At 40.7% G+C, this 23,778-nt stretch overlaps 4 protein-coding genes across 7 annotated transcripts; 1 reads left to right on the top strand and 3 right to left on the bottom strand.

Moving 5' to 3' along the window:
• Positions 1 to 3,282: 3,282 nt before the first annotated feature.
• LOC142399780 (hydroxysteroid 11-beta-dehydrogenase 1-like protein) lies at positions 3,283 to 6,657 on the bottom strand. The gene is made up of 6 exons (XM_075484317.1): positions 6,398 to 6,657; positions 4,939 to 5,069; positions 4,416 to 4,619; positions 4,229 to 4,322; positions 3,757 to 3,922; positions 3,283 to 3,628 (listed from the first exon to the last, which is right to left on the bottom strand). The coding sequence occupies exons 1-6, from the start codon at positions 6,480 to 6,482 to the stop codon at positions 3,445 to 3,447; spliced, it is 864 nt and encodes a 287-aa protein (XP_075340432.1). The 5' UTR covers positions 6,483 to 6,657; the 3' UTR covers positions 3,283 to 3,444.
• Positions 6,658 to 7,489: 832 nt separating this feature from the next.
• micos13 (mitochondrial contact site and cristae organizing system subunit 13) lies at positions 7,490 to 9,854 on the top strand. The gene is made up of 4 exons (XM_075485128.1): positions 7,490 to 7,728; positions 8,162 to 8,318; positions 9,014 to 9,071; positions 9,319 to 9,854. The coding sequence occupies exons 1-4, from the start codon at positions 7,700 to 7,702 to the stop codon at positions 9,414 to 9,416; spliced, it is 342 nt and encodes a 113-aa protein (XP_075341243.1). The 5' UTR covers positions 7,490 to 7,699; the 3' UTR covers positions 9,417 to 9,854.
• Positions 9,855 to 10,411: 557 nt separating this feature from the next.
• LOC142400324 (hydroxysteroid 11-beta-dehydrogenase 1-like protein) lies at positions 10,412 to 13,287 on the bottom strand. Of its 2 annotated transcripts, none has more exons than XM_075485123.1 (6): positions 13,052 to 13,287; positions 12,048 to 12,178; positions 11,525 to 11,728; positions 11,338 to 11,431; positions 10,812 to 10,977; positions 10,412 to 10,680 (listed from the first exon to the last, which is right to left on the bottom strand). In XM_075485123.1, the coding sequence occupies exons 1-6, from the start codon at positions 13,131 to 13,133 to the stop codon at positions 10,497 to 10,499; spliced, it is 861 nt and encodes a 286-aa protein (XP_075341238.1). In that variant the 5' UTR covers positions 13,134 to 13,287; the 3' UTR covers positions 10,412 to 10,496. The 2 variants fall into 2 exon arrangements, with proteins under 2 accessions (XP_075341238.1, XP_075341239.1); XM_075485124.1 differs by having other exon boundaries at positions 13,198 to 13,281.
• Positions 13,288 to 14,181: 894 nt separating this feature from the next.
• On the bottom strand, positions 14,182 to 21,482 carry LOC142400325 (spindlin-W-like). Of its 3 annotated transcripts, none has more exons than XM_075485125.1 (5): positions 21,194 to 21,482; positions 20,415 to 20,456; positions 17,808 to 18,055; positions 17,472 to 17,705; positions 14,182 to 16,366 (listed from the first exon to the last, which is right to left on the bottom strand). In XM_075485125.1, the coding sequence occupies exons 2-5, from the start codon at positions 20,432 to 20,434 to the stop codon at positions 16,161 to 16,163; spliced, it is 708 nt and encodes a 235-aa protein (XP_075341240.1). In that variant the 5' UTR covers positions 20,435 to 20,456; positions 21,194 to 21,482; the 3' UTR covers positions 14,182 to 16,160. The 3 variants fall into 3 exon arrangements, with proteins under 3 accessions (XP_075341240.1, XP_075341241.1, XP_075341242.1); XM_075485126.1 differs by lacking the exon at positions 21,194 to 21,482 and adding an exon at positions 20,969 to 21,122; XM_075485127.1 differs by lacking the exon at positions 20,415 to 20,456 and having other exon boundaries at positions 14,183 to 16,366; positions 21,194 to 21,480.
• Between the last annotated feature and the right edge of the window lie 2,296 nt (positions 21,483 to 23,778).

The raw sequence follows: 23,778 nt of genomic DNA, 5'->3' as shown, positions 1-23,778 counted from the left end.
GCCTTGGATGTTTGCAGTCATAATGAAATTGTTTGATCTTGACAAAGAGCCCAGACTATACCCTGGGGAAAACTTCAGTGATACGGAAGAAATATGGTTATTACGCAAGCTGAGTGAAGTTTTATTTGAAACGTTCACATCACTAGAAAAGACAATGCATTCACTGATGCATTAAGGCTCTGGTGTTTGCTATATTTTCCGTGTGTATAAGTTACGGACAGCGTTTTGGTTGCAAGCTCCTCACCGTGTAAGATCTATGCATGAGAGAGATGCTAGAGAAGGGTGAGAGGATTTATTACCAAGCATTAGGAGCACTAATCTGTTGCAGGTGTTTCTGGCTGTGCTCCCAGGCCATGCCTGCTCTCCTCTCCAGGAGGCCCCAGCATTGTGTGTGCATGTGTGACAATGAAGGAGAAAGATTTTCTCTTTCAATGGTTTCTGAGAGATTTGACCGTTTCTGCTGTCCTCTCAAGAAAATGAGATAATAACAAAGAGAACATTTCCTCCAGTTACATCTTGCCATCAGTCATATCCAAACCACACATCATATGACAGTAGAAAACAGCTAAGTGCAACACCACTGCTATATGAGGTTACTGTAGTATGCCATTCATTTCTATGCAAAGGAAACTGCTCGTTTCTCAACTATTCAAAATGCACTTTTTTTTTAACAAGGACATATCATTTCTCATATACAGTAGAAAAGTGCTATAACAGCAGGCTACAGCTTCTGGGGTATGCTACAAAAGAGGAAGACCACCGGCATGGATTTGAAGCTACAGCTTCACAGGAAGCCTGTGGTGCCTTTGGGGTTGATGAACAAAGGCACAAAAGAACCCACCGAGAAAGTCCTGCTCTGTAGGAAGTCCGCAACTCCTGCTGTGGCCAGCTTTGAGAACACAAAACTAAATTATATAGAAAAGAATGGAAGTGGAGGAGAATCCAGGGGAGCAGAGCAAAGGAAAAGGTTGAGAATAAGAAAAAGAAAAAGAATATCAGGGGATTCAATTAGTAAAATAAGAGGCATTTAAAATGAGAAGTTTGAGATGGAACTGTGTCAGACGTATAAACTCTATCACCATAAAATGCAAGATACTCTGTAATTGGGATTTTTTTCATTCAGATTATGGCACTGTAACCGCCCGGTTGCTGAGGCAAAGAACCAATGATGCAACTTCACAATTTAGGCACTACTGCCTCCATGTGGTCAGGAGAAAGTTTCCTCCACGCAGAGTATTTGGTTTACATTAGTGTCTATGACTAAAATGAAGTAAATGGTAGGTAAATAGATTAATTTGTTAGCTCAGTTCTTTAATTGGAGGCCTGAGAACAAGCTGGAGAAATCTGAAGTTAAACAAAGTATTTATCAGTGGTCACATGTAAAGTATGGCAGCGCTGGACTCAGAGTGACAGAGCTCTCTCAGGAAATCCGTCAGACCGAGGCCCCGATATCCGAAAATATTTCACATTTATGTTCACCTCCATCTCACATAAGTTGTACTTACACTCGACAGAGTATAGTTGGATAGTTATTAGTGACATGAGCAGGCCAACCCCCGTCCTCGTCATGTTCTTTGGATGTGATAAACAGTGCGTGTGTGTGTGTTGTTTTAGGCGTGTATCTACTGTACCAGACCTATCTGACCTAATAGAGACGCTTTATCTGAACCAGTTAGTTTGTCCCGCTATGTCATCTTAAAGTCTTGGACACACATTGCGTTTGTATGAGCAGAGTGAAAAATTACAAACTAGGAACATAGATTATTTAGTTAAATACAGAATATGAATACATAATGTCTAAGGCCAATTATAACACACTCAAGTACTTTATTCAAGCACATGTTTAAGTGTTTTGTTTCATTGCACTTCTTTATATTTCTCTTAATTTACTCCTTCACTGCATCTCAGAAGGAGATATTTTCACTACATAATATTTGTCTGCGATACTAATCATTTTTAAAAACGTTTGTATGCTGAATAAATCAAGAGAATACACAATGTGTTTTCTTATTCATGATATTTCCCAACAATTTGTTCAAATAGTGATTTGAATGATGAAAAGAAATTGAACTGGCAACTGGATGATTATTAAACATTGCGAAGGTGTCACTGTGGGTTGTCGATAATTGTGACAGCATGTCTCACTATTTCCATGAATAAGCAGATTATTCTTGATTTAAAAACGATCATCAGCACCAGTCATATAATCATTTTTCCATGAATGTACACACAATATAATAACAATGATCTTCTGTATAATATAGAACACCTTCCCACCCGTAATACTTTTACTCTTAGTCATTTAAGTACACGTTAATGATTATTACATATTCTTACTTATGACAAAGTATTTTTTACTCCCTGCTAGTAGAACATTCAGTTCAGTAAAATATCTTCTCAGTGCTTCTGTATAGATTGTCCTCCTGTAGCAGAATCTGTCACAACTGTACTCCAGCTGGTTATTTGTTACTGAAGCAAAATCTGGCAGCACTGGATAGACATGCGACACGTGTGTAGACAGTGTTTGAGAGGGTTGTTATCTCCAGCTTAACCACTAGATGCCAGTAACTGTCACACTGTTCCTTTGATCTTGCCTCAATTTATCTTCATATCTTACCAATTTGAAGGAAGTTATTTAATTGTAATTCTTTTGTCAATGTCTTTACTTGTGTTTTTGGATGTAATCTGTTACGTTTGGCTTTATTATGTAATATCATAACACTTTTTATTGTAATGAGGTTTTGCAATGTGAGCCATCACTGCAGCTTCCCCCATCCACTTCACACACCTGTTTCACTATATTGTTGTATTACACCGCACAATGTTTTTTTGTCTGCACCCAGATGAAGACTTAGGATTGCCACTGTGGGCTGCTGCCAATCCCTCATCATATCAATCAAAGATGAACAATAAAAGCTGAATAGCTGCAGTTTGGCCATATGTTATGATACTACTGACAAGCACAAGACAGCATATAACTGGGGAGGAAATGTGTTTATTTTCATTCAAGTTCCAATTCTCTGGTGCATCTTATTTGACAAAGAGGGAAAATGTACTACTTGAGAGAGAAGTCAGTTTGCATCTTCTCCCACTGTTTTCTGGTCGATGCATTGCCTTATCTTTTTCCTCCCTCTGACTTTGCATTTTTTAGCTAGAGTAGAGCAGCTGGGGAACAGCAGTGGGTGGACTATGCAGACAGGAGTTAGTCTTTTTCAAGGTTGGCTAAAATTAAACAAGCCATAAGCCCTTTGACATTGAACTGTGGAAGATTGAAGCACAAAATGAGGTATATGATGACATATAAATGTATATTCTTTAATATATTTCATATATAAATATATATACATATATATTTATATATTATACATCATAGTAAACATCACCATTTGGTGGCAAACCTCTACACGAGTCCATGTTAGTTTAACTGCTGCAATTACATGTTCTTTATGGATTGTAGTTGTAGGAGTTTTGGATGATATAATTTGTTAAAGAGGGACTCCAATCTTTGGTGATAGTCCCAATGTACGTGAACCAGGGATAGTAAAGTTCCAGCTGTCTTGTTGCTCCTGTGATGATGATGTTCAAAGCTGCATCTGTGGCAGGATAGGCTGGCACCTTAGTGATTCCACTGGAAAAGAGAAGAATATGCACTGAAGTAACGCAAACAGCTGACATACTTTTAATGATGCCAAATATTTGAGCCTGTTTTTCCCCCCACACAGAAGCATATACAAAATACATATTTGTTTGACGAACCTGACTTTCTCCATAGCTGAATCGGTATCAATAAGCCCCAGTATGCATATAGAGATGGACACGTTGCTCTTCTTCATAGCCAGCTCATGTTGAAGGGACCCAAAGAACCCATTCAAGGCAAATTTTGTTGAGGTATATGGCGCCACAAAGGGACTGCTCATTTTACCTGTGCAACACAAACAACTGAGTAAAACACAGTGTTTCCTCCTTTGAAGCTCAGCTCATGAGACAGAAAGCCAGAGGATAGCTTCTAATTTGACACGGAGGTAAAGCTTCTGCGCCGTCAACTGAAGCATCATAGTGTGATGAACAATGATTGCAGTATATATGTTAATTCCGTTAGTAGCAGCAGTTTGTAAAAATACAACTATTAGTTCAGACTAAATCATACGGTCTTAGTGGGAGATTGCTACTGTAAGTATATGAACAGTTTAAATTTCGTAGTGTGGATAAAATAATGAGCCACGCCTACCCAAAAGTGATGAAACAACCACCACAGATCCTTTCCTTTGCTCCAGGAACGGCAAAGCTCTCCAAGCCATCTGGATGTAGCTGAGGAAATTGACCTTTAAAAAGCAAACACACATGCACATATGTAGAAAGATGAGGGGAATTCCCTTAATTCGATGTGCTGACAGACCATTAAGATGCTCCATTACCTTCATTAGCCAATTGGTGTGCTCTACATCTCCCTTCCACATGGTGAAGGGGCTCGGCCCAATGTGGTTGAGAACCAGGTAATCCAGACCTCCCAGCTTCTTCAAAGCAAAATCTACCACTTTGTCAGGGTCAGAGTCACTGGCCATGTCTGCTGCAATATAAAGAGCTTTCTGGGCTCCCAAACTCAAGCACTTCTCAGCCACCTGTGAGCCCAGATCAGCAAGAATTGATAAAACATCTCGAGTTTAGTTGAAAAATCACAAACTTGATTTCTTGATTCACAACAACTGAGTCAAGAAATCAGTCCCGTAACCCAAACCTAGAGACCAGTTCTGAAAAGACATCTTTCTGTCCTGCTAGGTTTCATTTAAAAATATTTCATTTGACAGGACAGACACAAAGCTGTGCAACCACTCTGCAGCCAAAAGACAGGATGACAAATCTCTGCATGCAACATTTATTGTGAGATATCTTGATTTCATTCAGCTGGTATGTAATTAGAATCATGCCAAGATCGCTGACCTGCTGCAGCACTTTCTCCCTCCTTGCTGTAATGACAATCTCGGCTCCAAAGCGGGCGTAATGATATGCCATTTGCTCACCGATACCTGTACTGGCCCCCGTCACCAACACCCTGGCACCTCTGAGAGATTCTGAAACAAATTCATCCCATTTAAAACAGGTCCAACCCCATCTGCGTGAGAAACTCACAAGAAGAGAAGAAATACCCATATATTACAAAGCAGTTGGTCTAATAACACATCTGTTAATGACAAATACAGATGTGTGCAACAGCAAAGAAAGAAAATGTATGTAAATCACAGAGATGTGTGTATAAATGTTTCCTATTGTGTACTTACTGATGACACACATTAGTTATCTCAGTTATCTTACGACGATCCCCATTCTTAAGTGGGATCAAAGTCCTCCATGGCTTGTTTCAAGTTGGAGGACATTTAGGTCCCGCTTCGTGTTGCTCATTTGACTCATTGTGTACAAATTCTCTGACCCTGTTCTTAGTAAGATAAAACAATGTCGCTGCTCTTGAAAACACTACATGCTTTTTGTAAGTGCACAAACACTAAACCTTTAACTCAAACCAAATCATGTCATTACTTGTGAAAAACCGACTGTGCAGTGTTTCCTCACAGGGTGGATAAATGCTGTGCTTTCTCTGTGGTAAGGCCTTTCAGTCACATGCAGAAAGCAGATTAACACCAATTACCCGCTCACTTTGTGCTCCCACTTCCAGATTTCCCAAAAGGAACATTTATTACATTATAATACGTTCATTATCGTTATAACACACAGACTGATTTGTTCAGTGGCATGTGCAGTGTCTTATCACCAAGATAGTTATACCACACGTTCACATCCACATGCAAGTGTGAAGCATGTATTAAGTCCACATGGAATCGACATTTTTTGTTTGAAAGCACAATGTATAGCCCATAGGCCTATGTCATCTTTACTCTATTATCGGACCAAAGACCAATGACAGAAAAAGTTGTTATGTAGGTATAATGGTAAAGAATGGGGTATTTTCAATGGTGTTTTAGAGACTGTAATTTCCTGAATTCAAAGAACACTTTCAAATTCAGAGTCAGATCACAACTGTTCGTTTGAAAAAAAATCAAATGAATAAAAAATGATGAAACGGACAGACGGCCTGCACCTCCCATAATTAGTCAAATATTACCCTCTACCATCTCAGTGTGCCAGAAAATCTTGTTTTACAAGCTCTTCATATCTCACTGCTATCTGTATTTCTTTATTGTGAACTTTACAAATTCACTGTTGGAGCTTACAACCACCAGGCGTTTGCAGTCTGTAGACTCTATTTAAGAATAATACTTTCTCCAGCGGGTTTAACACCGTTGTGCTGTCATCTGGATTTAGTCTGCAGTTTAGTGACCGAACGCAAAGTTTTCGCATTTAACAGATAAATACTTTAATACGAACTCAGTCACCTTTAACTTACCTGGATCAAAGCCAGGTGTTGTCCACTTCACAGCTACGTAAGCGACAAATATAGTCGCAATAAGAATTTTTTTGAACGATCCCATTTTAGAAACTTTCTGCAAGTTGGGACCCCTCTCGGCTAAGTTTATAAGAGTGCCCGTTAAATTTCACAACTGTAGGTTTGAGGCGGTGCCAATTATGAAACGCTCCGTCTCTTCCTGCCCTTTTTTTCTGACGTTTTTGGCGTTTAGTGGCCGTGTTGATAAGATCGTATTGGACTTCAATCACGCCCGAGTTTATTCTGGGGCAGAGATATCTGAAGCATTTACGACATTTAACATTCAAAACCAGCTTAACAAAAAAAAAAAAAAAAAAAAGACGGAAGCGCTGCACTAAGATGAGAAGTTTTTGTGTTGTACGTCTATAAGTTTTACGAAGAAGTCTGATCGCAGACTTGCTTTTACTCTATGAACCCTCTTGGACCCTGACCGGCATTTTAATCACTCCCTTTTTTGATGTGTTGGGTCATGCGCACAAGCATCGGCTTTTTTTTATAACGACAAAATAGAGGAAAATGATCTCGTTATCACGGGAAAACGAGTGGAATAAAATTTATATATGTATGACCGTTAAGTGCTTCCGTAGTTTTTTTTTTGTTGTTGTTGTTGTTTTAACATTTTATTTTACTTTGATTTATTTATTTCTATTTTAGCAAGTTTATATGACAGGATTTTTATGTTACCCATTTTAGTTAACTTTTAGTTTTTATCTCCAGTGTTTCCTTAGTACCCCGGGTGCTGTGGCGCTGGCCCGGGGTCTATGCTCTCCCCAGGCTGTGGTGGGTCCATGCATCCACCTTGCAGCGGTGGTATTTGGCTCCTTTCCCTGTCTGGGGTTGGCTTATGGCTCCGGCCCGGGCAGCCGGGTTTGTGGGGGTGGCGGCTGCCTGTGATAGTGTTCCCTCTCTCTGGTTCCTCCGTGCCCAGCCATATTAGCCACACACTAATTGTTGGGGGGCGGGTCCATGTTTTTATTATGTAAAGCACTTTGTTCTATATTTTTCTTCAGGTAAAAAAGTGCTATATAAATAACATTTGTTGTTGGAAGATACACACATAAATAAGAACGGAATGAACGAATCTGCCGCTCTGGAATATCATGAACTGTTCAAAGGGCAACTTTATTGACAACGCTTTTGTGCACAGGGAACAAGTAGCGCTTGTCCTTCAGTGCAGCTAACTAGCTGGTGTTCCCTACAGGTCTCTGTTTAGACTGTTTCACCAAAAACAACACGTAAAGGGAACTGAGACAACTGTGGACCATGGCGGCAAGGATTTTGCCCGTTTTGAAGTTAGTATTTTCAAATTCAGTCGTAATGTTTGTTTAAATATTGTCCGGGGAGGAGCAAACTACTCGATTAGCCAGCTAGCTAACTGGTGCTACGATAACCCAGTCTGCCCAGGTGCTTTCCAGTTGTAAGCTTTAGAAACGTCGCTTACCACGTTAGCTTAATAATTCACCCTTAGTAGTATTTTTATCGGGATATTTATTCAGTGGAGTAGGACGTCGGTCTAATTTATACAATACAAACGTTATTTGTCGAGTGTGAGCTCAAACAACCGCTGAGTACTAACTGTTAATAATTCATTCCCAATCATAGGGACAATCTTAAGTAGTGTAGTGGTAGTAACATGTCTGCGTTTTCAGTTTGATACGTTTTGTTAACACAGAACTGGTTATTTTTGGCTAACAGCATGGCTGCCTCTGTTCATTTATTTTGCAGACTGGCTACCAAGGTGACCATTGCAGGAGGAGCGCTTTATGTTGCCTATGACTCTGGTCTGCTTGGAAGCAGTGAGCAGGGTTCAGAGGCCCTGCAGAAAGCCAGAGCAGCTATACCACCCGCCATAGAGGAATGGATGAAGTACTTTGGTGTGGAGGTAAAGATAAGATGCACTTTGAGTGACCGGCCCTGGCATATATTAATGCAACACCTAAAGCAGGGGTGTCAAACTGGTCCATGAAAGGGCAGTGTGGGTACAGGTCTTTTCATAGCACAGCTGACTTGTTTCATTCAGTCAACTAAACTTTCTGCACTGAAGGTCTTACCAGTTCAGTTGATTGAAGGAAACAAGTCAGCTGTGCTGTTGCAGGGTTGGAACAAAAACCTGCACCGACACGGCCCTTTCATGGATCAGTTTGACACCCCTGACCTAAAGGGAAGATACTGTACGTTGAGCCTATTTATGTCTGTCTATCTGACAATATTCATATGAATATTTGAATTACTTCTCACTTCTAACAGTGTTTTGGCCCATTTAAAATAGTAAAGGCAGGATAACAGATTCAGTCTGAGTAGGTAGAAACATCTTTCTGGCTTTCATAGTTTATAAAGAACATGTCAGTTATTGAGATTTAATTTTTTCACAAGTGCACAGCTTTGGTTTATACCAGATCACATCTGCCCAACATTGTGTTTTAAAAGGGGACAGTAAATTGTTGATGTGTTGTCTCTAAAAAGTATCCCAGTGACATCTTATAGTCCTACTGTGATAGAAATATGACTAATCCCACCATTCAGTGGCACAAAACATTTTTTAAACGTACCCCCCCCCCCCCCCGCTTCTGTCCTCAGGCTCAGCTTCCAACTGTGCCGAAGATAGAATTCGCCCCTGTTCAGGCGTGGAACTCTGGTAAGAGCTAGAGTTTTAGTTCTTTTCAAAGCAGAAAGGGGGAAAAAGGGTTAAGATTCAGTGAGGTCGGGAGTTCGTGTTCCCAAGTATCCTGTATTTGTGGATGTGCACTTCTCTTGTTTAAGTACATTCAGTGTCAGCTGTTGGCATTTGGTTAGGTCAGCTATCAGTTTCTGTGTCAACAGTGATTTTGAAATTCATGTTATTCTGTTACTTAAGACTTGGAACTGATCTTTTTTGATTGCAGGAGTGCGGTGGACAATTTCAAGCCTTTCAGAGGCTCCAACAAAGGCAACTGAATATACAAATCAGGGACTCCAGTATGTAAAAGAGCTCATCAAGTGAGCAGGAACAGCCTGGATAACCTCACGTTAGAAATTTGTTTGCTTGTTGCACTTGAGAAATGACAATACTGCTTCAAAAGTTGTCCAACCTGCTCCCCCTGAAGAGAAGACACTCAATATGAAAGAAAACTGCTCTGTGAAATTCAGCTACAAGGAGTGCCCTCTGCTGAATAGGTGCATTTGTCCTTTAACTGAAAGTGGCATTAGGTGGAAGTTGTACATAATGCAGAGAAGTTAAATGCGTTTTAAATCACATGTTCTTGCATTTTGTGTATACCTAAAATATGTGTATACCTAAAATATGTGTATACCTAAAATATGTCCACACCGTCCAATAGAGTGTTGTGACACCGTTTTCAACCTTCCCCAATGTTAAAAAGAGAGTGTCTGTTGTACATATGCAATTTCCCCATTGAAGTAAAATCACTCGTAAAACATGTCCTGTCTTTTCTTTGATTTATTGAGTCAAAGCTATTTTACACGCTGTCTGCAGCAAGAAATAAAAACAACAGAAAATGTGCAAAAATCTTTATTACTCATTACTTAATCATAATATTACTAATTCTAATGACAAAATGTCATCTGATTCTGCTACAAGTTCAGAACGGGGCGGCGACTGAAGCATGAAGAGCGCAGTTATTCATGGCTCAAATCTACACAAACGGTCCAAAAGCACTGCCAGCGGGATGTAGTGCTGGCCTCTTCCTTTATTTGAATGTGGGTACAGAGCCGATTCTACCACACACTGCCTGAAAGGCCAGAGCGAGAGACAGCTGCAGCAACAGACTTGTTGGACTAATTTTGAAATATTTTGTTATAAGTTTATGTGGTTTTTTTTTAATTATATATTATTAGTAGGGGCTGAAATTTTGAGATATTTGTATAAATTGGAGTAATCACAACTAAGCAATATTACAAGTTTTACAGATGAAACGCTGTCCTCTGGATGTATTGCAGCCATTTTTAAAGAAGAATACAAGTGCAATATCCATCGTAGAGTTGTGTTTAAGGAGCATCATAAATTTGGTGGCAAACCTCTACACAAGTCCATGTTAGTTTAACTGCTGCAAATACAGGTTCTTTATGGATTGTAGTTGTAGGAGTTCTGGATGATATAACTTGTTACAAAGGGACTCCAATCTTTGATGATAGTCATAATGTACGTGTACCAGGGATAGTAAAGTTCCAGCTGTCTTGTTGCTCCTGTGATGATGATGTTCAAAGCTGCATCTGTGGCAGGGTAGGCTGGCACCTTAGTGATTCCCCTGGAAAACAGAAGAATATGCACTGAAGTAACACAAACAGCTGACGCACTTTTAATGATGCCAAATATTCTAGCTTTTTTTTTTCCCCCCCTCGTAGATACATATGTGTTATATGTATATGTTTGACGAACCTGACTTTCTCCATCGCTGAATCGGTATCAATAAGCCCCAGTATGCATATAGAGATGGACACGTTGCTCTTCTTCATAGCCAGCTCATGTTGAAGGGACCCAAAGAATCCATTCAAGGCAAATTTTGTCGAGGTATATGGCGCCACCAAAGGATTGCTCATTTTACCTGTGAAACACAAACAACTGAGTAAAACACAGTGTTTCCTCCTTTGAAGCTCAGCTCACAAGACAGAAAGATCGAGGATAGCTTCTAATTTGACACGGAGGTAAAGCTTCTGCGCCGTCTGCTGCTTGTAGAGGGGAAAAGTTATAACAATCCACGTCTTTTTTATCGTATTTCTTCCGTACAAAAAAGTGCTTTAATTAAAATGATTACTGTGTATCGGTTTGTAAGAAGAAAAGTTAAAATGTTAGTTCAAATTAAATCATACGGTCTTAGTGGGAGAAAGCACTTTTGCATTTGCTACTGTAAGTACATAAACAGTTTAAATTTCAAAGTGTGGATAAAATAATGAGCCATGCCTACCCGCAAGTGATGAAACGACCACCACAGATCCTTTCCTTTGCTCCAGGAACGGCAAAGCTCTCCAAGCCATCTGGATGTAGCTGAGGAAATTGACCTTTAAAAAGCAAACACACATGCACATATGTAGAAAGATGAGGGGAATTCCCCTAATTTGATGTGCTGACAGACCATTAAGATGCTCCATTACCTTCATTAGGTCCCTGGTGTGCTCTACATCTCCCTCCCACATCCTTACGTGGCTCGATCCAATGTGGTTTAAAACCAGGTAATCCAGACCTCCCAGCTTCTTCAAAGCAAAATCTACCACTTTGTCAGGGTCAGAGTCACTGGCCATGTCTGCTGCAATATAAAGAGCTTTCTGGGCTCCCAAACTCAAGCACTTCTCAGCCACCTGTGAGCCCAGATCAGCAAGAATTGATAAAACATCTCGAGTTTAGTTGAAAAATCACAAACTTGATTTCTTGATTCACAACAACTGAGTCAAGAAATCAGTCCCGTAACCCAAACCTAGAGACCAGTTCTGAAAAGACATCTTTCTGTCCTGCTAGGTTTCATTTAAAAATATTTCATTTGACAGGACAGACACAAAGCTGTGCAACCACTCTGCAGCCAAAAGACAGGATGACAAATCTCTGCATGCAACATTTATTGTGAGATATCTTGATTTCATTCAGCTGGTATGTAATTAGAATCATGCCAAGATCGCTGACCTGCTGCAGCACTTTCTCCCTCCTTGCTGTAATGACAATCTCGGCTCCAAAGCGGGCGTAATGATATGCCATTTGCTCACCGATACCTGTACTGGCCCCCGTCACCAACACCCTGGCACCTCTGAGAGATTCTGAAACAAATTCATCCCATTTAAAACAGGTCCAACCCCATCTGCGTGAGAAACTCACAAGAAGAAAAGACCTATCCATATATTACAAATGAGTTGGTCTAATAACACATCTGTTAATGTCAATACAGATGTGTGCCACAGCAAAGAAAATCTATCTGACAGAAAATAAGTCTGTGTAATATGTAAAGTTTTGCTGACGTACTCGATGAACACTGGATCTGAGCCTTTTGACCCAACACACACAGAAATGTGTGAACAAACTGCTTTCTGCAGCTGTCTCATGGCAACTTTAGGCCAGACAGTCCCTAATAATCAGCTGTTTATGGACCTGGAGTGAAAGTGTTTTTTGACATATGCAGAATTTTCTTCTGCAACAGTATGTTTATTGTTTGGCTCTGGCAAAATGAGTCAATACAACGTTCATCTTTTTCTCTGCAATGGACACTGTGAAATGTAAATATTAGATATATTACACAGTGCTGAGTTTATATTTCATCATCCCAACAGCTGTTTTATAATAAAGATACACATTTGTACATAAATTAATTTATAATCACGTCAACACATCATTCAGTGGGTACATGACCTTCTCAGAGCTGAATAATAATGATGTTACTATCACGTGGATTAAACAGACGGTCTGCACCTCTTGTTAAATCCACCATCCACCATGTGCCAAGGATCCTGTTTTAGAAGCTCATCATATCTCACAGCTACCGTTCGCATTTCTTTATTGTGAATATACTTTCTCTAGCGGGTTTAACACCGTCGCGCTGTCATCTGGATTTAGCTGCATGGCTACAATCTTCAGTTTAGTGACCGAGCACAGATAAATACACAGCTTTAGCACCAACTCAGCCACCTTTAACTCACCAGGGTCGAACCCGGGTGTGGTCCACTTCACGGCTATGTAAGCGACAATACTCGCGATCAGGATTTTTGTAAACGATCCCATTGTAGAAACTTGCTGCCTTCTCGGCGAAGTTTATAGAAGTGTGCTTTAACTTTTACAATTGTACCTTTGAGCCGGTGCCGTTTATGAAACGCTCCGTCTCTTTCTGCCCTTTTTTTCTTCTTCTTCCTCACGTTGTGGAGTCTATTGATTAGTTTGGACTGGACTTTAATCAGGCCTGTACTTTTTGCGCAGGCAGAAATATCTAAAGCACCCTCGCTATTTAAAAAAAAATAAAAAACACACTTCTTTGAAATAACTCCAGTATGTAAAAGAGCTCATCGAGTGAGCAGGAAGGAACAGCCTGGATGACCTCACGTTAGAAATCTGGTTGCCTGTTGCGCTTGAGAAATGACAATACTGCTTCAAAAGTTGTCCAACCTGCTCCCCCTGAAAAGACACTCAATATGAAAGAAAACTGCTCTGTGAAATTCAGCTACAAGGAATAGGAATGAATTATTTATTCCTTTATTTTATTAACCTTTATTTATACAGGTAAAATCTCATTGAAACCCAGGGTCTCATTTACCAAAAAGACCTGTAGCCTTGTCCTTTGACTGCAAGTGGCATTAGATGGAAGTTTCACTTAATGCAGAGAAGCTAAATCCCTTGTTCTTGCATTTAGTGTATACCTAAAATATGTGCCTTAAGTCTTGCTCGAGTCCTGACTAGAACCAGGAAATACGACCATATTAGTCCAGTGCTCAGGTCTCTGCGCTGGCTTCCTGTCGCTCAGAGAGTAGACTGTAAAACAGCTCTGCTTGTGTACAAGTCTGACATGTTAGAGCCATGTGAACCAATTCGGACTCCGAGAACAGAGAATCTTGAGAATGAATTAATTATCATTTCTTATGTTTTCTGGAATGATTTTATTTGCCTTCTTGTGGTTGTATGTAGCTGTAAAGCACTTTGAATCCCCTTGTGTAAGAATTGTGCTCTACAAATAAACTTGCCTTGCGTGTTGTGACACCGTTTTCAACCTTCCCCAATGTTAAAAAGAGAGTGTCTGTTGTACATATGCAATTTCCCCACTGAAGTCAAATCAACCGTAAAACATGTCCTGTCTTTTCTTTGATTTATTGAGTCAAAGCTATTTTACACGCTGTCTGCAGCAAAAAATAAAAACAACAGAAAATGTGCAAAAATCTTTATTACTCATTACATAATCATAATACTAATTCTAATGACAAAATGTCATCTGATTCTGCTACAAGTTCAGAACAGGGGGAGGCGGCTGAAGCATGAAGAGCGCAGTTATTCATGGCTCAAATCTACACAAACGGTCCAAAAGCACTGCCAGCGGGATGTGGTGCTGGCCTCTTCCTTTATATGAATGTGGGTACAGAGCCGATTCTACCACACACTGCCGTGTCAAAGTAAAGTTTCAGAACCTCCAGGCACTGCTCATGTGATGCATGCAGAGTTTTGACCACCCCAAAAAAAGAAAAAACAAAAACAAAAAGTGTCGACAGAGGAATACATAAAGTTTTAAAAAGGGCTTCGAAGGCCAACACCAATTGAGACGACCGCACAGCTATGACGTTTGGATGAAATCCATTCTGCAGGCAGACATCTGATGTCTGCAAGAGCACATGATGTCTGAAAGGCCAGAGCCAGCTGCAGCAGTTAGCTGGGAATAATGTGGACATATTTGGTTTTAAGTGGATTCCTCATTTTTCTTTTTCATACTATTGGCAGAGGCTGATATTTTTGAGATATTTGTAGAAATTGGAGTAATCACAACAAGCAACATTACAAGGAACTATACACAAGTTTTACAGATTAAATACTGTCCTCTGAATGTATTGCAGCGAGTTTGCTTCTTTTTTTTTCTCTCTTTTCTTTTCCTTCATGCGTGTAAATTAAAGCATAATTCTGCCAACGCTTGCTCTTAAAGTAAAATCACTTTGCAGAAAACTATTAGAACTCTACCATAACCTAAATATGTAAACTTTATACAATAAAGTGCTCCCCACAATATCAACAGTAAGATAATACAACCTAAGATGATGCGCGTTACATCTGAAGAACATTTTCGGCATTAGGAGGCGAAGACATCACTATCACGAACTCATGGTTTGCAAAACTTTTTGGGATGAGAACTAAATAGCAGCCTTCGTAAGCACAGGTGAACGATGAGTGCACAGTCCAAACAAACGTTGTGCACGATGCAAAATGCAAATTGCCAAGCAGGAAGGCACTTAATGATCTGTGTGCGTTCAAATTCAAAGTCGAATTTAGAAAATGTACTCGCAAACACAAAAGTCCCGATGTGTCCTCGTGCTGTTAAAAAAAAAAAAGAGGATTTGGAGCCAAAGCTTACAGAAAGAGAGGCAAAGCATGAATCACATAATTAAATATATTGCCGATTCATATACCACAGCTATGAATGTTACAACAGTAAATATGGTGCAAAGACGCAGGAGTACATTGGCGATCCACAGTAAAAGTGCCCCGTGAAGGTGGCTTTGCCGCTTCAATTCTCGGAACTCAACGAGGACGAAAACATCGGCTAAAAACACTTTGAGTATTATCAAGCTTATTAACTATTTCAACAATTATAGCAAGGGTTTCTCGAGGATCTTTGTGTAGCTTTCATAGTCTTTGAGATGGAATTCAGAGAGAACCACTCGACGGACTTCTCAATGGAAACAAAGCAAAGGCAGTTTTAACAGCTGCGCAGCCGGGAACGGTGCAATCTCTGACTGTCCAAACTTCAAAGTTATGTAATGAGTAGAGCAGCAACCACTTAAAAAAATAAAACTCTCACACTTAAGGGGGAAAAAAAAAGAAGAAAAAAAAGCCAAGCATAGCAATGCTACAGTTCGGCTGTGCATACAAAAAAAAAGATGATAATAATAATAATAATAATACTAAAAAAAGAAAAAAAAAAAGAGGAAAACTGAAAATTGCACTGAGGCCTGAATGACACAGCATGTCAGCTATTTAAACCTGCCGTGGCCTCCAGCAACAGGTTGCAAAGAGCCGAACAGAAGCGGATGGCAGGGGGCTGCAAAGTGACAGTGTCCACTAGGTGGTTTTGACCAGATCATAGACATGAATATGAAAGTCATCATCGTATTTGATGTAGTAGACTGAGGGCTTTGCCGGGACCTGGTAGATGACCAGGCCTGTTCTCTTCACCCCCTTGTCGGTAACGTACTCCACCTGCTTCCCCACCAGACTCTCCGTCTCTTCTCCCGGCTTTCTGTCAGCGGGCAACAGGTGCTTGTTTTCTGCGAAGAGGAGGAAATCATTACATCGTCTCTACTCCAGTGGCTGATAACATAGACACCTTGACATGTACGGTGTGATAAAATCTCATCCAGCTTTTCAGTCACGTGGGCGTAAAAGACGCTCGCCAAAAACGTTCCAGGCACGTTGAGAATAATCCATAAAAGAGTTCATGATTAAATTTAGACTTTCTCAGCAGTTGCTGTTAACATATGCTCTCCAGAGCAGGAGACTGTCCACCGGAGATACTCCTGCTATTTGTGACATGATGCAAAGAGTGTGCGGTGCAGGGTAATCTCTGCAAGAAATATGCAACAAATCCCAAATCACACCTTTTTTGAAAATGCCAAAAAATGTCAAGGCTGCTGTGCAAATCATTGGATTTTTGCCACTACTCGACAGTCTAAATTAAAAGCTCACGTGGGCTGGAATGAAATGCGGGATCAGAAACTCTGACCGGTTGTTTATCACAAAAACACGGAGCTGTGCAGCGTCTCTTTCTCGTCAGTATCACCGCGTCTCGGTGAGTTTAAGACCTACCACTCAAATCGGCCTGTCAGGCGTTCTGACCACGTCACTGATTAGTCTCGACTCTTTGCTTCTGTGTGGCTGAGGTGAACGTGCTACTGCCCGTTTCTGGTGTCGTTTATTTTTCCTTTCTGTTTGCAAGATTAAAAAAAAGTCTCATGAAGTTGGTGCTGGGACCTGACTCCAAAGACTTCATTTGAAATGATTCATCAAGACACAGCTTTGAGTTATCCAACCGCAGAAGAAAACTTTCACTTCACTTTAAATGACTTTATCTTTGGGTTAAAGGTTTTACTTTAGGCTGCGTATTGTCTTTGCATGGATAATACAATGTTCCCTCTTTAGTTGTGGAAGTCAAACTTGATGACTAAATACAAAACTCCATGACTGCTGGTCAGCTCACATGGTATCTACACCAGACAAAAAAGAATAAAATGATCTTCCAAAGCGGAAAACCAATTTATCTACACATAGTGGTCTCTTGTTGTAATTCATAAAGCCTCGGGACCAGATTATCAGAGCCTTACTACAGCTTTGTGAGCTATCAATCTCTCTTTGTTGAACAGATATTAGCAGTACCTGCTTCAGGCAAAATCCTAAGGTCTCCATCAGCGTAGTCGTCCCATAACTGGTACATATAAAGAACGGGGTCCTTTTCATAAGTGATATAATACCAGTTGGTCATGACTGGAGCTCTGGAGAGGACCATGCCCCTCCACTCATTCTTCTCTCCATCCTCCTTTTCAAACAGATGCTCCACAGCTTTGCCCACCAGCTCCTCCGCCCCCGGGGGTATCTTGATTTTGTTGTTTACTGCGGAGACACAAGCACAAAGCGTGGGCAACGTGCGAGTCACGTAGATGGCAAAATGCAACCCCATTGTCCCATTTCAAATCTCAGCTGCCTCTGACTCACCGACTTTCTCTGACAAGACTTGCAGGTTGGACACTCTCTCATCTTTGAAAAGCTCAATGCCGTAAACACAGTCGAATCCGTCATACTTCACCATGAAGAGGGAGGGATTGACACTAAGCCTGTCGAGTACTGTCCCCTTCCATTTGCTCTGGTTCCCCCTCTCTCGCCAGTTATGCTGAATGCGTACTCCCAGAATGCAGTTGGGGTCCGGTGTTACGGTGTCACTCAATTCCCCACTGCTCCGCTTTCTGGTGAGACAAGATGAACATGCAGGTCCGTGTGCCGGTGGTTAAGGTTTGAAGCATAGCACGGAAAACAGTAAGAGTGAAAACAACCCACCCATCCACCATCGGTTCACCAATTCAGACCTGAGGCAAAAAAGCATTTTTAATTGAGAAAAACTAATAATGGAACAATGCTCTCTTTACATCAGGACTGAAAGGGGAAAGGACACGTGTCGCATCGGGCTTGGATGAGTTGAATATAAAATGACTCAAAACTGAGAGCTCTCAATAACTGCATTATATCTTAAGAGTTAGATATTTGAAGAAAAGAAAGAAAGAAAGAAATCGTGTTGCGTCACGGGGCAGCAAGAGTTTCCCGTCCCGGACGCCATTCATAGTGATTAATGTTATTCGGTGTCATTTGCCCAGTCTTAGTCTTTTATTTTCTTCTGATAGCCACAGTCTAGAGTCTCAGTCTCTCCTCCTGGAGAGCAAGACTTTTTAAAGTGGCATCGTTTTAGAGAGGGACGAACACCGCAGCTCTGATCAACGGTACCACGGCCCATCCTACACCTCCAGAGGGGCGGACCACAAAGCAAGAGGCAATGACTTAGTGTGTTGAGTCAGTGTCTCAAAGGTGACTCTCTTTTATCCTGGCTAGATCACCATGGTAACTTGGGCTGAAGACATAACCCGCTGCAGAGCAGTTAATGTTCAGAGCTTGAACTCTCTGTAAAGAGCTCCGTTGTTTTCACCCGTTCTTTTCTCATTTAAATGATTGTATTTGTTTCTCTTTATATTATTTTATGTATTTTTAATGCTTCTTGCACTCCCTGCTGCAATGCTTTTATTTTATGTAAAGCACTTTGAACTGTTTGTACATGAAATGTGCTATACAAATAAATTTGATTTGATTTGATTTTTCCCGATTAAAATCCAAGACAGCGAAGTCGGACCGAGACAACACTTAGATGGAGTGATGCAGATCTATTAAATCTATGCATATGCCCGACACAGCCAAACTGAAAGCGACTGACTGACGGTGAATAAATGTCAGATTGCCACATAAAAGACCAAAAGAAATACATCATTTTCAGCAGGTGAATATATATATATATATATTTTTTTTTCATATACATTTTGTTCCAAACTGTTCACAAGCCCATTCACAGACAAGAAAATGTGTCTATGTATTGAGAATATTAAGTCAGTAAAGTTTATTTCACGTCGATCTGGTCCGAGACACAGAAGATTTCCACACATACGGGACCGGTTTTAACGCTAAATGCCTTCCTTGAGTATTTACCCAAATGTGTATGAGCTTCGTGCAGCTCACACCACAAACAGTAGGCATATATTGGCTTGCGACCTTGCACAACAAACACTTTTCTAAATGCAGTCCTCTCTTGCCTTAATTGCCGCATCTTAAATGCACTAAAAGCGTTGCTTTTTGCGGTGAGGATTCTCCTGCTCTTCTTCACACACATCTCCATTTGTACACTGTGCTTTTGTTAGGGATTACCCGTCAGTGTATCTGTGCACTTTATATAAGGGCGCATCAAACGTCCCTTTTTATGTGAGCCCACAGAGATGCTGCAGAAGAAAATCCTCAGTTGTTAAAGAAAGGTCATTACCACCTTTGTTATGTCTTAATGGAGTTTTGAATGCCTGGCTGAGCTGGAACACCCTACTTGTTGGCTGCCGCAACTGTGTCTTGATTAATGCAGACATGCCGTTTAGAACTTTACTTAGGTAGGATCAAAAGATTTGAAATCTCTTTTCTTAAGAAGGTCCTGGGAAAGACAGGCAGCAATACACGTTACAACAATGCACACGTAACACACTGCGATAAAATACACAAAATGTTCACATGTGCGCATTACACGAAGCCAACAGCAAAGCTGTAAACACCGAAAACTCAAGAAAAGGCATAAGACCATTTATATTTGAAGATGAACGGTTGGATTATTTGACCAAATCATCCACCGATAAGTTCATTGTTTGTCGGTTCGTAAGAGAAAATACTTTGCTTGTCAACTTAGAAACAATGCAATTATTGAGAGGCAATGCAATCTTTAATCATTTTTAATGGTACTGTACAGGGTGTAGTCAGTTCTCTTGCATACTGTAACGGCAGCACAAACAAGCTCAGCCAAAGCCACTTGGCGTAATTTGAATTTCTTAGCCATTTTGTGCCACTTCTGAATGTCGGTGAATGGAAACACTGTATGACTTCTACCGTACATTCCAGCAACTGCTCCAATCAGCTATTCGTTTGTTGCAGTTGCTTTTATTCGCAGCCATTTGGGACATGAGAAGTGTACTGAATCCAACTGAAATGGTGTCACATGACGGCCAATACAACAGCTTTGAGTCTACATACCTGCTCCTTTTCTTGGACATGCCTCCAGAAATGCAAAGGTTACTATGTAAGAGAAAGACAGGGCAATGTTCAGTGATTGTGCAATTGGGCATAACTGCTGCCAAAGTGACAAACACATGGACAGTCCTACAAGATCAGGGAGGCGCTCTCTCTCTCTCTCCTTTAAACAGATATGCTCGCCTAACAGAGGAAATAAAAAAAATTTAAAATTAAAATAAAAAAAAAAAAAAAAAAAAAAAAACTATGACGGGCTGCAGTCTGCTCAACTGACTGACAACTCCAACGACCAATGGGCTAGCACGGTGGAATAACTTCCTGAGTATTTATCAAGGCTACACAGCCATGGAGGTCACTGTTTATTATGCACAATACCTAAAGCAACACTGTAAACGAGCTAATTGGGACAACTGTAAACGACTAAGTCAGCCGCCCTATAAGATAAATTACAGGATGAAACACCGGCTATATTTGAATGCCAGTGACTTACAAACTAACAAATACAATGTGATGAGGCAAGCCAGATACACTACGCGACAACTCACGTAATAGCTCACCTGTCCTGGACTAAACGCTCCACCTCACACTGTAGGCTATTGCTAGCACTCGTCTGTCTGTCTGACTGACTGACTGTGCTACCTCAATGCAGATGTTACTGTAGGTGAGCGGAGGCGTTCACACAGCTACATCCGCTCCTCGGAGCCGCTAACGGCAGCTAACACACACCAGCAACAACGGGCAGTTTTCAGCCTTGTCCTCCGCGTGGGGAACAGTTTAATTACCTTTAAGCTGTTTTCATGTCAGTATCGGTGAGTTCGTTTGACAGGGGGGAAAAAAAATGTTGCCACACACCAGCCCCCGCCGGTGTAAATCTCGCGAAACCTGTGGAAAATGGGAGATGGGGTTTCACGGCGAGAGAATACTCCAGTTCCCAGCAAGCCGCGGGTTAACTGAACGGCAGAGACAAACGTTAGCACGCGCGCAAAGGGAATTGGGTGTTGGTGTTTTAATCACAGTAACACGGACTTTTAACAGCCGGGCTAAATTGTTCAAGTGGACGGCGATTCATGCTGCGGAGAGACTCACAGCTACCAAGGTGTTGCGCACAAGAGACAAACAACTTAAAGGGCACAATCATCAGCAGGTAAAGCCAAATGAGGTCAGAGTTTATTTGTGTGACGCAGATGTTGCGTGTGGCTTGTCTTAAAGGGGCAAACAACACCAGAAAAAGGCTTCAACACTGCAAAGTAATGTAATGACCAAAAGGAATATCATTTTCATTACGCTTACGGGCTAACTGCACTCAATGTCATGGGTTCGAGGGGTCACGACGCCCTTGGTCATTAAAAAAAAAAAAAAAGTCTTTGTGTAGAGATATGGCTGTGGCTGGGAATGCCTCCTGTAGCATTCTTTGTTGCAGTGGAGCTGAGGAAGCCTCTCGGTGAACACACGTCATTGTCTCTGCTTCTCCACACATCCACTTCTTCTCCCAGGATGAAAACAGTCTGAAGCTTATTATTCTCCTAAAATTGACAGATCTGATTTGTCTTGTTTATTCTCAAGATGGGGGAGATTCCCACACCATGGCACATCATTTTCCTGTGCTCAGCCTCTTGTTCTTATATACAGATATACCCTATAACTGCACAGTCATCTGAGTATTTCTGAAGACGATAGGAATCTGAGGTGTACAGAGTGAAGAGAAACAGTTAGACGACACTCCGTTGTTGTGCTCTTGTGCTGCTAATCCCTTTCTCAGACACAGCCTTGTAGTAGTCAATATTCCAAGTTGTTGTTGAGGCATCCACCTCGATACTCTGGAGCTTCTCGCATAACGGTGCAGGCTGAATAGTATTAAAAGCATTGGAGAAAACAAAGAACACGATCCTCACAGTGCTGCCATTATTGTCCAGATGTCACTGAGGTAGGAGGCATCTTCTACACCAACGTCAGTATGATAAGCAAACTAGTGGATTTTGAAAGATGTTCACTTGCCTGCTCTCTCCAGGACTTCCATGATGTGGGATGTTATAGTCTCTAGTTATAAACTAGAGAGACAACACAAAAAGCAACAACACAAAGTTTGAGAAGTGACATGAAAATGTAAAATTACACCAAAGTGACAAAAAAAAAATGGCAACAATGAGAAACACAAACACAAAGAGCTGCAACATGACCAAATTAAAGTAAAATGTCACCAACATGGCTTAATGAGTCCAAAGATTCGGCGAATGGCCTCAAAGGCAAGAAAAGAGCTGCAGTGCAAGGGGAAGGAAATAACCCGAATTAAATGCAAATGCTCACAAAGAGACGTGCCCAATAACACAGAGTAGCGGCAAAGTGACCCCAAAACATTGAAAAAAACGAAATGCAGCATTAAACACGTCACACAATGAACAATAAATAACTGAAAAAAAAATTACAAAGTGGTACAAAAAAAAAAAAATAAATAAACCCACTATGACATGCAAACTGGTCACAGAGATCCAAAGTAACAATATGAGACGAACACGACAAACAAAACAACCATACAGGAATGCAGAGTGAGAAAGAGATGCATAAAATTACCATGGGCATGTAAGAAGTGACCCACATGAAAATCAAAGTGGCAAAAGCAAGGTTCAACAAGGTAAGTTACACTGTATATCGCATTTCATACACGATGGCAATTCAGAGAGCTTTATGTCAAACTTAGGGAGAAAAATGACATTAAAGCCAATAAAAGGGGAGCAGGAAAAAAAAATCCCATAAAAATGATTCAAATAGCATTGATATAAGTAGTTTTGAATTAGAATTAAAGTAAAGAAAAAATGTAAATTACATTGAGAGAGAAGCACAGGCATGTTATCAGTGCTATTGTAGACTAATGCAAAGTGGATTGAAGAAAATAAACGAAGGCAGTTTATCAATAAATAGCAGGAAAGAGAAAATACTAGTTAACATTTTTTTTAAATTGATCAAAATGGGCAAGCCTTAGTTCAATGGGGAGTTTATTCCAGCAGGGAGCAGCATAATACCTCATTTCTTTGTGTTTGGTTGGAAATTGCTTCAACAGCCTGCTTCTGCAGAGCTGAGACACCTCCGAAGCTTCCACTTAGGAAACTGTTTCTTATAATTGGGCCCAGACTGTTTAGAAAATAAACAGGACCATGAGTATAATTAATTGATTAAGTAAATACAGAGGAAGCATCCTAGAATAGGAGAAAGATCTGAAAGTAGCCACTAATAAGAACAATATAACCAAAATGAGCATAGATGCTAAATAACTACCACAACTAGAGCACATATGCAGTTACCACAGAGATGTGAGAAGTCCAAAATGACACACCGTGACCAAGATGCCATTAAAGACATTCAAAATGAGACA

Source organism: Odontesthes bonariensis, chromosome 15, assembly GCF_027942865.1.
Source record: "Odontesthes bonariensis isolate fOdoBon6 chromosome 15, fOdoBon6.hap1, whole genome shotgun sequence".
NCBI lineage: Eukaryota > Metazoa > Chordata > Actinopteri > Atheriniformes > Atherinopsidae > Odontesthes > Odontesthes bonariensis.
This window is presented reverse-complemented; position numbering and strand designations above follow the sequence as displayed.